This window comes from Felis catus, chromosome D4, assembly GCF_018350175.1.
Source record: "Felis catus isolate Fca126 chromosome D4, F.catus_Fca126_mat1.0, whole genome shotgun sequence".
In the NCBI taxonomy this organism is placed as follows: Eukaryota; Metazoa; Chordata; class Mammalia; order Carnivora; family Felidae; genus Felis; species Felis catus.
The window spans coordinates 90,486,774-90,500,328 of NC_058380.1; the positions used below are offsets into that span (position 1 = coordinate 90,486,774).

At 57.7% G+C, this 13,555-nt stretch overlaps 1 protein-coding gene across 5 annotated transcripts; it reads left to right on the top strand.

Moving 5' to 3' along the window:
* Positions 1-1,612: 1,612 nt before the first annotated feature.
* On the top strand, positions 1,613-13,332 carry GFI1B (growth factor independent 1B transcriptional repressor). Of its 5 annotated transcripts, none has more exons than XM_019816711.2 (7): positions 1,613-1,760; positions 8,282-8,401; positions 8,859-8,996; positions 9,440-9,702; positions 10,302-10,439; positions 11,447-11,711; positions 12,512-13,332. In XM_019816711.2, exons 2-7 carry the CDS (start codon positions 8,302-8,304, stop codon positions 12,688-12,690), a joined length of 1,083 nt encoding a protein of 360 aa, XP_019672270.1. In that variant the 5' UTR covers positions 1,613-1,760; positions 8,282-8,301; the 3' UTR covers positions 12,691-13,332. The 5 variants fall into 5 exon arrangements, with proteins under 5 accessions (XP_019672270.1, XP_003996034.1, XP_044899202.1 ...); XM_003995985.4 differs by having other exon boundaries at positions 1,616-1,760; positions 11,546-11,711; XM_045043267.1 differs by lacking the exon at positions 1,613-1,760 and adding an exon at positions 1,781-2,729.
* The last annotated feature ends 223 nt before the right edge of the window (positions 13,333-13,555 follow it).

Sequence of the window (13,555 nt, forward strand, 5' to 3'; positions counted from 1 at the left end):
TTGGGGGGTTACAGCCTTAGAAGAGCAGCTGGCCTGCGTCTGCCCATCTCAGCAGCTTTACCCCAAACAACCAAACACCCCAAATGCAGAAAGTGGTGGGTAAAGTAAGCCACAAAGAACTGCGAGACCATTTACTATGTTAATAAAAGCTGCAAGAGACTTGGGGAGGCTCTAAATAAAATCACACTCGGTGGAAAAAGAAAAGACCCGCTGGTTACGCAAAATAGAACTTTTTAAACATTTATTTGTTTTTGAGAGACAGAGCTCGAGCTGGCGAGGGGCAGAGAGAGAGGGAGACGCAGAATCCGAAGCAGGCTCCAGGCTCCGAGCTGTCGGCACAGAGCCCGATGCGGGGCTTGAACTCACGGACCGGGACATCATGACCTGAGCCAAAGCGGGACGCTTAACCGACTGAGCCTCCCCAGGCGCCCCTGCATAAGCAAAATATAGATGTGCACATATAATACAGTGAGGATGGGAAGAAATGGGAATTTGTTCTTAATGTCCTTGGATTATTTTTTAAGTTTTCTGTATGATGACACACAGTTCTAGCTGACTGTCAGCAATGTGTAAGATCCAAAGAATACTCCAGATGTTTCTACACTCTCTCTCCACCAAGGAGAGACGGAGGGCTGAGGGCCATGGTCTCCTGTGTGCGCCCTGCGTGCTGGGACCCACGCCCCCTGCGGCGGGAGCAGGCCCAGGTGACCTCGAGGCAGGACCCAGTCGCAGAACAGCCTCGCCTGAGACCCCCTTTCTCCTCCTGTCGGTCTCATCGGACCTGCGTGTTACCTCGGGGCTTCCTGTCTCCAAACTTGTTTTCTTACGAGGGAAACATAATCTCTCCAGCGCTGGGCTGGGAAGGCATGCAAATCAACCTAACAGTGCTCGGTTTTGTGAGTTCTCCTCTTATGCAAAACCTCCTGAAATAAATCAGTCATCCCTAAGCCGTGGGAGGCTTGAGGGGCACAGGAGGGAGAAGGTGGGGGAGCAGGGGATGGGGCCCCAGCCTACCTCCGGGTCTCCTCGAGGCCGCCAGATGGCGGCACGCGCAGGGCCTGGGGCCCAGAGTGCAACCTGCAGGTGGCCGCCGGGCTGGCTCTCGGGGCAAGCGCCCGGGCTGCTCCTTCCCCTGTGCTGGGGTCAAGTCCGGGGAAGCGTGAATTTGACCTTTCTTCTCAAAGGTCACCTCTGCAAGGACGAGTGGAGCCTCTCTAGGGGCCGTCTGGGGTGGCTTTGGAGCCCCGCGCTCCTGGCTTGGGATGGAGGGAGAGAGACAGAGACAAAGGAAGGAAGGAGGAAAGTGACGAGTTTGTACAAAATCAGGTGTACGAGGCAGCACTTTATTTTCACTTTAATTTCTTTTTAATGGGATGATTTAGCCTCTCCTTTCTCTTCCAGCAGGTCTGGGGCGCGGAGGGGCACAGAGCGCGGCTCCCAGGGCGGAGGGCCGGCGGGCGGGAGCGCCGTCGGGTCGGGCCCGGGAAGCTTTGATAAGCAAATGCTGGGGCGCTCTCTATTGGCTGCTCCTTCACCGCCAGATTTTGACACAAATAATCAGATTGAAAATCAAGGAGGGGAACAGAAGAGGGAAAAAAAAAAAAAAACAGAGAGAGAGAGAGAGAGTGAGAGAGGGAAAGGGAAAAAAAAAAAAGGAGAAGTATCTATTGGAGCAGAGTCCGAGGTTGACAGAGTGGAGCCGGTCCCCAGAGAGGCTGAGTGAGGTTCCCACCAAGACCCGCGACCGACCCGGACGCCAGGTGAGGGCTCCATCCCAGCCTTTTCTTTTTAGATTTGCATGTGTGACTTAGGTTGTTTCCAGGCAGGTTCCCGGGGCCCTTCTGCAGTCGTGGGGAGAATGAGGTGGGCTCAGAGATCTCTTCCATGGGGAACAGCTTTCGGTGTTTGAACCCGGCCGGGGAGAAGGCAGTGAGAGGCAGAGCCCGTATGGGAATTACGCCCTCCGCCAACCGTGCATAAGTACCCTTCCCAAAACCCCATCGGGTCTGCCAAGGATCACCTGCGTGTGCGAGGTCATACCCACACCCCGGATCTCCCAGGGACCTGGCCAGAGCGTGGGGCGACACTCCTTGAGGTGCCTGGCTCTGGGGGGGGGGAAAGCCTGGGGCACCGACTGGCTGTGTCCCCCCCCCAGCCCTCTGAACTTGCCTCGTCTATAAAACAGGAGTGAACCCCAGTTCCTGGGACACTTTGAGAGTGAGTGCCCTCTCATCCAGAGCCTCGTGAGGGGAGAAGGGAGAGTGCCTTGTCCACTGCCCTGGCCCCCAGCCTCCAGGAACGAGAGGGCTGTAGAAAGGCACGTGTCGTCTCGGTCTTTTCTACCTAACTTTGGAGAAAAACCCAAGTTGAGAGTCTGGGCGTCTGGGGTGAGGTCCCCGCTCTACAACAGGGTTTGTTAAGGGGGAAGGTGGTCCCTAGAGTCGCTGTGGGTAGCTGCTTGTGTACATTTTTCTGAGAGTCTGAAGTTTTCGTGAGTCGCCTAGAGGGGGCTAATGAATTTGCAGGCTCCGAACTTGGTTCTGGCACGAGCTAACTGAGCTGCACCTGCCCGCGGGGCTCACGCCTCCTAATATTTCTTCGTAAGCAACGGACGGGGAGAAGATTTCAGTCTTAGTGAGCTGGCAAGTTTCTCGTCCTCGGAGGTGGTACACGGGGGACCCTTTATGTACGGAGATGTGTGAGATGGCCTTCCAGCTCCAGATCTGGGGGTCGGTATGCTGGTTTCCCTGCAGAACGTTCCTGGGGAGCATCAGAGCCCCCCATCTGGCTTGCGTTTGATGGATGGAGTTAGTCAAAACCAATGCAGAACATTTTCTCGAGGTTTTCAGGAGGGCGGGTGGGGTGGGGGTCCTCTTGGAGAACCACAAGGACTCCCGACGTGTCTGGGGCCAGATCGCCACCAGGACAATAACCTGATCACATGTGATCTCGACCCTTTTCGGCAACAACAGAAAACCTGACCCTCCTTAATTTAGAGGGAGGTTTTTTTGTTCATTTGCTCTCAGGCATTCAGACCGATGGGAGCTGCTCCAGTTCAGAGATGTTGGGGAAACGTGTTGTTCGCTCATTTGTGTTCTCATTGTGGTAAAATGCACATCACGGGAAAGTGACCGTTTTCACCATTTTTTGAGTGTGCAGTTCTGTGGCATTAAATGCATTCACAATGTTGTGCAACCATCGCCACCGTCCATCTCAAGAACTCTCTTCATCTTCTCAAACTGGAACTGCCCTTTCTGTGTCTATGAATCTGACTTCTCTGGAGACGTCGTATAAGCCGAGTCCTATGACATTGGTCCTTTCGTGACTGTCTTATTTCGCTTACACGTGCCCTCGAGACCCATCGTGTTGTGGCAGGTGTCAGGACCTCCTTCCTCGATACGGCTGAATAATGGTCTGTTGTATGGAACAGCCATATTTTGTTTGTCTACCCCCTGCTGATGGGCAGTTGGGTTGTTTCCTTCCATCTTTTGGTTATTGCGAACAGCGCTGCGATCAATTTGGGTAGACAGGCATCTGTTTGAGTCCCTGCCTTCCGTGCTTTCGGGTGTAAGCTCAGAAGTTGGTTCACTCAGGATAATTGCAGTCTCTCAACGTAAGAGGAAGACGGGAGAAGTGCTTGCAAATTTCAAATAAGAATAATGACCGCTCTCCGCGCGAGGCCCCTCACATCGCCCCGGACCCATTTCCCCTGACTCTTACCTGGAAAAGGGTTTTTAATTTCTGTTTGTGTTTCCCCTTGAGTCACGTCTTTAAACAGAAAGGAAGTCCGAAGCGTCCTCTATCACTGACTCTGAGAAACAACGGAGTCTTACCCAACCCTCCCAAAAAGGGAACCCGGGTGATGAGTTTCTCAGTCAAGGTAGGTCAGTCCCGCGTTGAAGGTCAACAAATTGTGCATGGGATTTTAGAGCAAAAGGGAAGTTTAGAAATCTCTTAGTCCAACGGTCCCTTTTGAGAGATAGGAAAACCAAGCCCCAGGTTGGAGGCTGACGTGGTCAAGCTCAAGGTCGCAAAATCAGACCCAGCCCCACGGGAGGCCCGAGGTGCCTCGTCGTGGGGAAATCACAAGGCTGCGGCTCTGCGTCCGCCTGGAAGTAGGGGTGTGGGGCTGAGATTCTGACCCCGGGGTCGGGGCACCCTCTATCGGGATCGAGGGTTTTGGACGAGATGTTAACACCAAGTCTCTTTCCGGAGGCCGATACCATCAAGACCTCTGTTTCATGAAGAAATCTTAGGGTTCTTTCACAATCTCTGCTCCGAGCCCTTTCTCAGAACCGTCGAGTGAATCAAAACGGTGTGGTTGTTAATTAACTACAGTATAGGTGATTGGTTCCTGTTTTTTTTTTTTTCTTTTAAACTCAGCTAACAGGGGCCAAAAGGAAGTTCTCGCGGTGTGTTTGCCCCCACGGGCGCTTAAAGGCTGGGCCATGAGGCTGGCTGTGCCTCCCTGCCAGGCTGAGCTGAGAGAACTTTCTGGGGAGGGAAGGGGAGGAAGCTGGGGACTCTGAGGGGATCACCAGAATGGGCCCTGAGGGTCGCCTTCCTCCAGCCGGGGACCCTGCAATCTGGGCCCCCTTGCTCATGCACTTGTGCTGTCCTGGGTTCTAACCGGTTGACCTCTATGGGGTCCTCAGGCTCTGAGCCCAAGGGAACACCAAAGCTTCCTGAAGGAAGTCTTTCTCACCTGCTTCTCCACTCAAAGCTCTTCAGGAACCCACGTGGAACTTCTGGGTTCTGAAAAAAAACAGAGGGATCAAAAGAATTGGATTCCCCCCCCCCCATCTCGCCCCACCCACCAGCCTTCCCTCCCTGCTCCAGGCGGGCAGAACCACAGATGCCCACGGGCAGAGCCCTGGGCCAGGAGTTCAAGTCCCAGCAGAACAGGAACACCGGGCCTGGACAAGCCACTTTCCTCTCTCAGCCTCAGTTTCCCCCTGTGAGCCTGGAAGACAACCTTGTCCCCAGTGGGTGTCAGTTTGGTGACATCATGCACACCAGGGAGCTTCAAATGCCTTCCTTAGCGTGTGGAAGGAGTTCCCTCTGCACAGAGTAAGCGCCCGCCCGGTGGTCTGACGGTCAGGAGCATAGAGGCCTGGGGGGGGGGGGGGGTACGGCCTGGGATCTGCTGGGGATCATGAGCCAGTCTCTAAGCCTCCGTTCCTCCTCCGAAAAATGGGGCAGTAGCAACTCAGCCCCCAGGTCAGAATTAACCGAGCTAAGGCCACGCAGACGCTGGCTGCAAGAAGGATCTCCTGGGATTCCGGCACTGAAGCTTTAAGGCCTGCCTTTGGTTCTGACTTCCTAATAAGATACTATATAAAAATAATAAATCATCTTTTGATGGAGAGACCATGGTCCCTTGGAGGCCTCCGCCCCTCCCCCCCCCCGCCCCAGAACAAAAAGCAAAAAAAACCAAACCAAAACCCAGTCCCCACCTCCCCCTGTGTGTGTGTTGGGAGGGGACCCCCGCTGGCTCTGCCTAGGGTCTGGCCTCCCCAGGGGGTTCCTGGGGCCAAGAGTTAGAAGGGGAAGGAAGGGGGCTGTGAGGAGCCCAGGCGGGGGAGGGGGAGGGGCAGGAGGAAGAAGACTGTCCCCGGGAGATAAGGCCACCGCAGGCTGCCCAACAAGCCTGGGGGGGCCAAACAGGCCAGGCAAGCCTTGTGAAGGCAAAATCTGACAGCTGGACGGGACCCCAGGGCCTTCAAGCCCCACCTCCTCATTTCAGATCCCAGAGGGGAAGGGCCTGGAGCATGTCCCTGGTCCCGGTCCAAGGCTCAGCCCTGTCCTCAGAGTGCACCTGCTTTGGGTGGGGTACTGGGAATGCAAATGGACAGGCCAGGACAGGATGTGGGCTGTGCCTGCCTTCCTGAAGCTTCTTCTCCCATGGGCTGAGACGCCACCACCTGCTCTGTGCTCCTGCAGCCCAGGCCCATGCCAAGCACCTTGCACATTTGTTTGCAAGGAGGTCCTTTCTGCTCCAACAGTCGCAGGAAGGTGGGTTGCGATCCCCATTTAGCAGATCTGGACACTGAGACCTACAGCGAGGAGGGCAGGGCCTAGGATGACCCGGGAGCAGAGGGGTCTCTCCAGACTCCCGATGCCCTGGGGGCTCTGGTGAGGGGCAGGCAGGCCTGGGCACAGCTGGGGGGGTCCGTCTCCTGCCTCGTTCGGGGTCCTCCCTGGGGGAAGGAGTTCCTCCCTGGGCCTGCTCCAAAGGCAGGGCTCCAAGCTGCTCTCTCTAATCTCCCTCCTCCCAGCCGGTTCCCTGCCTTGGCCTTATCACCCAGGCCTGGCTGTTGTTGGAGCAGCTATAATCCTTTTCCCGCGCTTGGCCCTGTGGTCCCTGCAGCCCTCCGTGGCTGCTGGCCTGGGGAAGCGGGTTCCTGCTCCAGTGCCCAGGAAAGGGACCAGCAGAGGAGCCACCGGGAACGGCATTGGCAAAGTATTTCCTGCGCCCCTGCCTGGGCATGGCATGGGGGTGAGGAGGAAGGAGCACCACCCAGATGCTCTCTGTCTCCCAGGAGCCCTCAAGGGAAGCCGGGAGCATCAAGGTGTTCTGGCTCTGCCGCTCCCCGACCCCCGCCCGGGGCCAAGTACAGGTCCCTTACTGATTTGGGCCTCGTGTCTTCCCCAACCCCCTGGCCGCTGTCCACTGCTCGGTTCCTGCAGTTGGCGGACATTGGCCTCCTTCTCCACGTCCGGCCTCCCAGTAGGGTGCACTGGTGGTCTTCTCCGGCCTTGAGCCCCACATGCAACTCCAAGCCTCCCCTCCACCCCCATGCAGAGAGAAGGCTCCTCCCTCTCTGGGCCCTGGACTCGGGGCTGGGGCCATGGACAAGGGGCGGCCCTGCTCTGGCTGCATCGGCACCAGGGTAATGCGGATTTGCTATTGGGGTGGCCCTGATGCAACCTGCCTGCCCCCCGTCCCCTCTGTGGTAAGCACTGAGCACATGAGAGACCCAGTGCCAGGCACCTGGATGCCATGCCTTACAGAAAAGGCAGTAGGCCCAGAGAGGTTAAGCATCTGCGCCCAAAGCACACAGCGGGTGAGCCGAGATTCTAACCCATGAGGATCTGACTCCAAAATCTGCCCTCGGACCACCCCTTTCCATGGCCTCCAAATGCAGACGCCACAGGGGTGAAATTCAGCTTTCTGGCTGCGGGGCCCATGGGGGAGGCACCCCTGCCCTTCCTCCTCTGCTCCCAGTGCAGCTCAGGGCGTGTGGACAGGAGCAGGCTGACCCCGGGGGTTTCTAGAAGGTGGGTGTATTACTGCAAGGGAGCAGTAGGGGAGGGAAGGTTAGGATTTCTGCCATAGGAAAGTACTAGAAACCGGGTGGCTTAAACACACAATTCATTCTTTCAAGGCTCTGGAGTCTGGAGATCCAAACCCAAGGTTTCAACAAGGGCAGTTGCCTTCTGGAGGAAGGAATCTCCAGGTTCCGATTCGTGGATTTGAGCCCCACGTCAGGGTCTGAGCTGACAGCATGGAGTCTGGAACCCACTTGAGATTCTGTGCCTCCTTCTCTCTCTGCCCCTCCCCCACTCTCTCTCTCTGTTTCTCTCTCTCCCTCTCAAAAATAAATAGACATTACAAAAAATGGGGGTGGGGGTGCCCTGGGTGGCTCAGTCGGTTAAGCATCCGACTTCGGCTCAAGTCATGATCTCATGGTTCGTGGGTTCGAGCCCCAGGTCAGGGTCTGTGCTGACGGCTCTGAGCCTGGAGCCTGCTTCGGATTCTGGGTCTCCCTCTCTCTCTGCCCCTCCCCCGCTTGTGCTCTGTCTCTCTCTGTCTCTCAAAAATGAATAAATGTAAAAAAAAAAAAAATTAGAAAAAAAATTTTTTTTATCCGCCAAGACCCTATTTCCAAATGAGGTCACATTCACAGGTTCCGGGGAGTCATGAACTTCTTTTTTTTTTTTTAATTTTTTTTTTAATGTTTATTTATTTCTGAGACAGAGCATGAGTGGAGGAGGGGCAGAGAGAGAAGGAGACACAGAATCCGAAGCAGGCTCCGGGCTCCCAGCCGTCAGCACAGAGCCCGACGGGGGGCTCGAACCCACCAACCGTGAGATCGTGACCTGAGCCCAAGTCGGTCGCTCAACCGACTGAGCCACCCAGGTGCCCCAGGGGTCATGAGCTTCCGGGGGACACTATTCAACTCAGGACAGTGGGTTCTGACTACAGGCGGCGGCTCCAAAATACAGAGAATGTTGTCCTCTTGTCCTTCCCAACCGTCCTCGCCCTCTCTCCGTGCAGGTGTGGGGTGTGCGCTCACAATGCCACGCTCCTTCCTGGTGAAGAGCAAGAAAGCTCACACCTACCACCAGCCCCGCCTCCAGGAAGATGAACCCATCTGGCCTCCTGCCTTTAGCCCTGGTGAGTCAGAGCTCCCCTGCTGTGCCCACCCGGGGCTCCCTGTCCCCCGTGTTGGGAAGTCTGCAAGCAGGGGGGGCGCGGCATATGTTGGTTGAACGAATGAATGAATGCACCCGTCCCTTCTGGCCCCTTGGGATGACGGAAGCTTCCGGATTGGAGCTGGCCCTCCGCAGCTGACATGCGGGTCCTAACCAGAGTCAGAAAAGATCTAGGGCTGAGCTCAGGTGCTCAGAAAACTAAGCCTGGTCCAGGAGTTCTCCTTCTGGGTCCCCTTTGGCCGCAGCCCTGCTCCCCCCATCCTGGGGCCCGGTCAGGCAGGGCCCGTGTGCGTGAGCAGCAGCAAATGGGTCTCTGGGTCCCCATCATCTTGGGAAGGGTGTCCCCCACCCCACCCCCTGCTCCCTCTGGATTGCCCAGAGCTGTGGCCGGTGGCTCTGATGGTCTTGTCTCCCCACAGGGGCCAGGGACCAGGTCCTGAGCAACGATCCCGTCCTCAGCACCCTGTTCCCGAACCAGCGCCTGGCCTGGACTGACCTCAAACGGGAAACAGAGCTGGAACTGGACCAGAGCCTGACCAGGACGGCCTTGGTGCCAGGTAGGCGGGCTGGGACCCCCGGCCATCCACAACCCCCACCCCCCCCCCCCCCACCCAACCAGTGCAAGTGGAAGGAAGGGTGGACGGGCTCTGGAGTCAGGAAAGAGCGACGAGGTCACCCGGATGCGATCTGAGCTCTCCAGCTTCTGCCTGGCCCCCTCTCGGACGGGGCGCTCATACCCAGCTGAGAGCTTCTGTGTGGTGGGCGGGCTGGTACAGGGGGTGAGGTGGGCACTCTGCGGGTGCTGAGGGCGTGTTTCCGGGGTGAAAAGGTGAGGAGCCACAGTGAGGACCCAGGCCCGCTCCCACAGTAAATATTTGGGTTGCAGACCCAGACCCTCATGGTGAGGTCGCTAGGTGGGGAGGGGTGGGGAGTGGCGCCCAAATGATAAATAAATGAATCGCCACCATACATGTGTAGACACGCGTCCCGCTCTCCACAGAGGGCCCCGCTGTGATGCCCCGATCCCAGGACAGGGACTCCGACTCACCCCCGTTCTACAAGCCCAGCTTCTCCTGGGATGCCCTGGCCTCCTCCTATGGCCACAGCTACCGGCAGGCCCCCTCCACCATGCAGTCTGCCTTCCTGGAGCGCTCCGTCAGCCTGTATGGGAGCCCTCTGGTGCCCAGCACTGAGCCGCCCTTGGACTTCAGCCTCCGCTGCTCCCCGGGCATGGACGCATACCACTGTATCAAGTGCAACAAGGTAAGCAGCTGGGGAGGGGCGGCGGGGGTGGGGGGGAGGGCTCACGGGCCCTGCTCTGCATCCCCTCTGCAGGTCCCTGGCAGGGGCAGGCGTTCACAGCCGGGGGTCCCCTGTGCCCCGAATCTCGGGTCCTTTGGCGGGGTCAGGGCTTCAAAATGCTCGTCCCCATCATGGGGTTTGAGCCCTGACTGTGCGCCAGGCCTGTGCGAAGCACTTGACGCGCCTGAGCCCTGGGACGTGGATGAGAGGCTAAGGTTCAGAGAGGTTGAATCACTTGCCCCAGAACACACAGTAAGTGGACGTCAGTACCAGCGGGCTGACTATTCGGCCTCTAGAGAGGGCCGGGAGGGACCTTTTACACGCCCCCACAGCCCCAGTTTTAGAGACAGGAAACCGAGCCACAGAGAGGGAAAGGGACCTTCCCAGGACACACAGCAAAAGCCAGCAGAATCGGCAACCCCGTGCTTCCTCTCCTTTATGCCCGTCTGTGCCTGGGCACGGAGGTGGAGGGGTGGGGGCGGCCTTGGGACCCCAGGCCCGGCTCCCCGTCCGCAGCACCCCCCCCCCCGCCGTGGCCTCACGCTCTGCCCTCCCCTCAGGTGTTCTCCACCCCACACGGGCTCGAAGTGCACGTCCGACGCTCCCACAGCGGGACCCGGCCCTTCGCCTGTGACATCTGTGGCAAAACGTTTGGCCATGCCGTGAGCCTGGAGCAGCACACGCACGTCCACTCCCAGGTAGGCAGCTCGCCAAGCACCGCCCCCCCAGCCCCGTCCTGCTCTGTGCTGCCCCCAGGAAGCCTGGGAGCTGCGCCTGGGTCTCTCGCCCTGCCCCTGAGGGTGACACAGACCAGGGGTCCTTCCCTCCCCCATCTGGGTCCCCCAAACCTGCTCTTCCTAAAAATGATTACATGATATGTATTTTAAAATTTGTTCTTTATAGAGAATGTTTGTTCTATAATGCTAGTTATGTTACAGTTTTCCCAAAACTGTATATAATATATACAATTATAACAAACTTCACTCCCTGATGGACCAAATCAACCTCACGTGCCGTTGGAAGAGGCTCCTGGCCCAGGGGGATTTCGGGGGACAGAGAGATGTCCGTGACACGGAGAAATGGTCCTGCCCTCTGGGTGATCAGTGCAGGTGTCCTCAGCTTTGAGGCTCTCGACTTCGAGAATCTTGGGGTCAGGCTTCAATGTCCGTCTTGTCCCACGGAGCCCTTCTTGAAGATTCCATTCCAGGGAAAGCACCCGAAATGACCTGAGTTGCTAACACCGGAGTAAATAGAAGCTGAGGCAGGAAAGGCAGGATATGGTCATGAGAGCTTGTGAATGCAACATGTGCTCAGCTCTCCACCCTTCAAGGTCATGACTGCTGTTGTAATGTCCAGATGAGGAAACTGAGTCTCAGCGGGGGGGGGGGGGGGGGGGCGGTTAATGACTTGCCTGAGGTCATGTTGGCCTCTAAGGGGCAGAAGCCAGAATTGGGCCCCAATAATACAGACCCTTAACCACAGTCCACGATGATGCCCCAGATCAGTCGGTCTATCAGTTAGTCAACAAATGCATGTCGAGGCTTATTTTGCATGGGATACTGTAAAGGTTCCAGGGAAAAACCCACAGGAGGCCACTCAGGCCCCATGTCTCGGCCCCCGTTGGAAATGCAGAAATGGGGGTCTCTGGGGCCTCTCCTCCAGGCCCCGTTCTCGAGGCCACCCCAACGAGTGTCCTGTTCCTCAGGGGATCCCGGCAGGGCCCGGTCCTGCACCCAGCGTGGCAGTCCCGGGTCTCGAGGCCCCGCCTGCGCCTGACCCCCCGGGGCCTCGTTTCCTCCGGCAGGAGCGCAGCTTCGAGTGCCGGATGTGCGGCAAAGCCTTCAAGCGCTCGTCCACCCTGTCCACGCACCTGCTCATCCACTCGGACACGCGGCCCTACCCCTGCCAGTTCTGCGGGAAGCGTTTCCACCAGAAGTCGGACATGAAGAAGCACACCTACATCCACACCGGTGAGGCGCCCCGGGTTCCCCCGCCAAGCCCGCCCCTGCCCAGGCGCAGCCTCTGGGCGCCCCCACCCTCCTCTGTTAAAAGGTCCCCCCCGCCCCGGTTCAGCCCCACAAGTTACACAGTGAGGGGCGCTCCCCTCCTCGCGGAGGGCTGGACGCATGGTGCTATTTAAGCACACATTTCGCGCCTGGGAAAAACACCCGGAAAGAAACGTGTGCTCTCTGGGCAGAAGTGAGAAGGGCAGGCGACTTTGTCTTTCATTCCTTCATTCCTCCAGCCATTCGCTCCCTGGCTGCAAAGCGAGTGCCTTTTTTGCACCAGGTGCTGGGCACGTTGACAAACAGGATGGACCCAGTCCCTGCCTGATCTCGGGGGGCGTAGGGGGTGACAGAGTTACGGTATTCTGGTCGGGGGGTGCAGGGGGTGACAGAATTGTAGTATTCCCATCTCCCTCTTAATTTTTTTTAATGTTTATTTATTTTTGAGAGAGAGAGTGAGAGAGAGAGAGAGCACGAGCAAGGTAGGGGCAGAGAGAGAGAGGGAGACAGCACGGAGCCCGACGCGGGGCTCGAACTCACAAACTGCCAGACCGTGACCTGAGCCGAAGTCGGAAGGTTAACCCACTGAGCCGCCCCGGCGCCCCTCCTGTCTCCCTTTTGTAGCTCCTTTTGAAAGTGAACGTAGGCGGGTCGTGAGATAACACATGGTGAAGTTCGGAGAGCAAATGCAGGGCACCGGGGCGGGGGGGGTGGGGGGGTGGCCTGGCACCAAGGCCCTTGACCCCGTCCTTGCTGCCCCGCAGGTGAGAAGCCACACAAGTGCCAGGTGTGCGGGAAGGCCTTCAGCCAGAGCTCCAACCTCATCACCCACAGCCGGAAGCACACTGGCTTCAAGCCCTTCAGCTGTGAGCTGTGCACCAAAGGCTTTCAGCGCAAGGTAGACCTGCGGCGGCACCGGGAAAGCCAGCACAATCTCAAGTGAGGCTGCACCCGCCCCCGGCTCCGGGCCAGCCCGCCCTGAGGTCCCGAGACCCAGAGGGAGGCCGGCCTCGTGCACCCACACCCGCCCCCCCCACCCCCCCAGTCCCCTGGAGTCAGCACCGGACGGGAATCTTGCAGCCTGTTTTGAGACTCACGAAATTGCTGTGTGACCTCAAGCAAGTGGCTTTCCCTCTCTGGACCGACATGTTCCTGCGGCAAAGGGTGGGGACTGGGTCGGGTCTTTTCTGAGCTGAAGTTGTCTAGAGATCTAAGAGCTTGGGCGCCTTCCCCAGGGCAGAGCCCAGAAGGCCAGCGTAGCCCCCTGTGGACAGGGGGAGGCCGAGAATAGACCGGAACTGGGATCCACAGAGAAATCTTCCCCCTGCCCGCTGCCCTTTGTGCTGAGATCTGGTTTTCAGCGGGCCTCTTTCTGGCTGCCACGGATGGCCAGAGCCGTCTCCTGCCCCAGAGGGAGGCCCGACACCCCTCTGCTTCAGGCAGTGCTGCTGACACTCAGCTGGCCGTGGGGGTTCCAGTTCTGCTTTGAGGCCATGGGGCTGGAGAAAACAGTTACCGCCATCAAAAGCCTGTTCCTCTCAACTGCCGTAAATCCAAATAAAGACACAGATTTATTTACATTTGACCCGCGTCTAACGAGTGCCTAGTGGGTGCGAGCTAGCTTTGGGAAGGGATGGTAGGGAGCTTTAAAAGGCAGAGAAGGCTGGGGCGCCTGTCTGGCTCAGTCCGAACAGGATGTGCCCCTTGATCTCGGGGTTGTGAGTTCGAGCACCACGTTGGGTGTGGAAATTACTAAAAAAAAAAAATCAAAAGCTAAAAAAACAAAACACACACACACACAGAAAGCT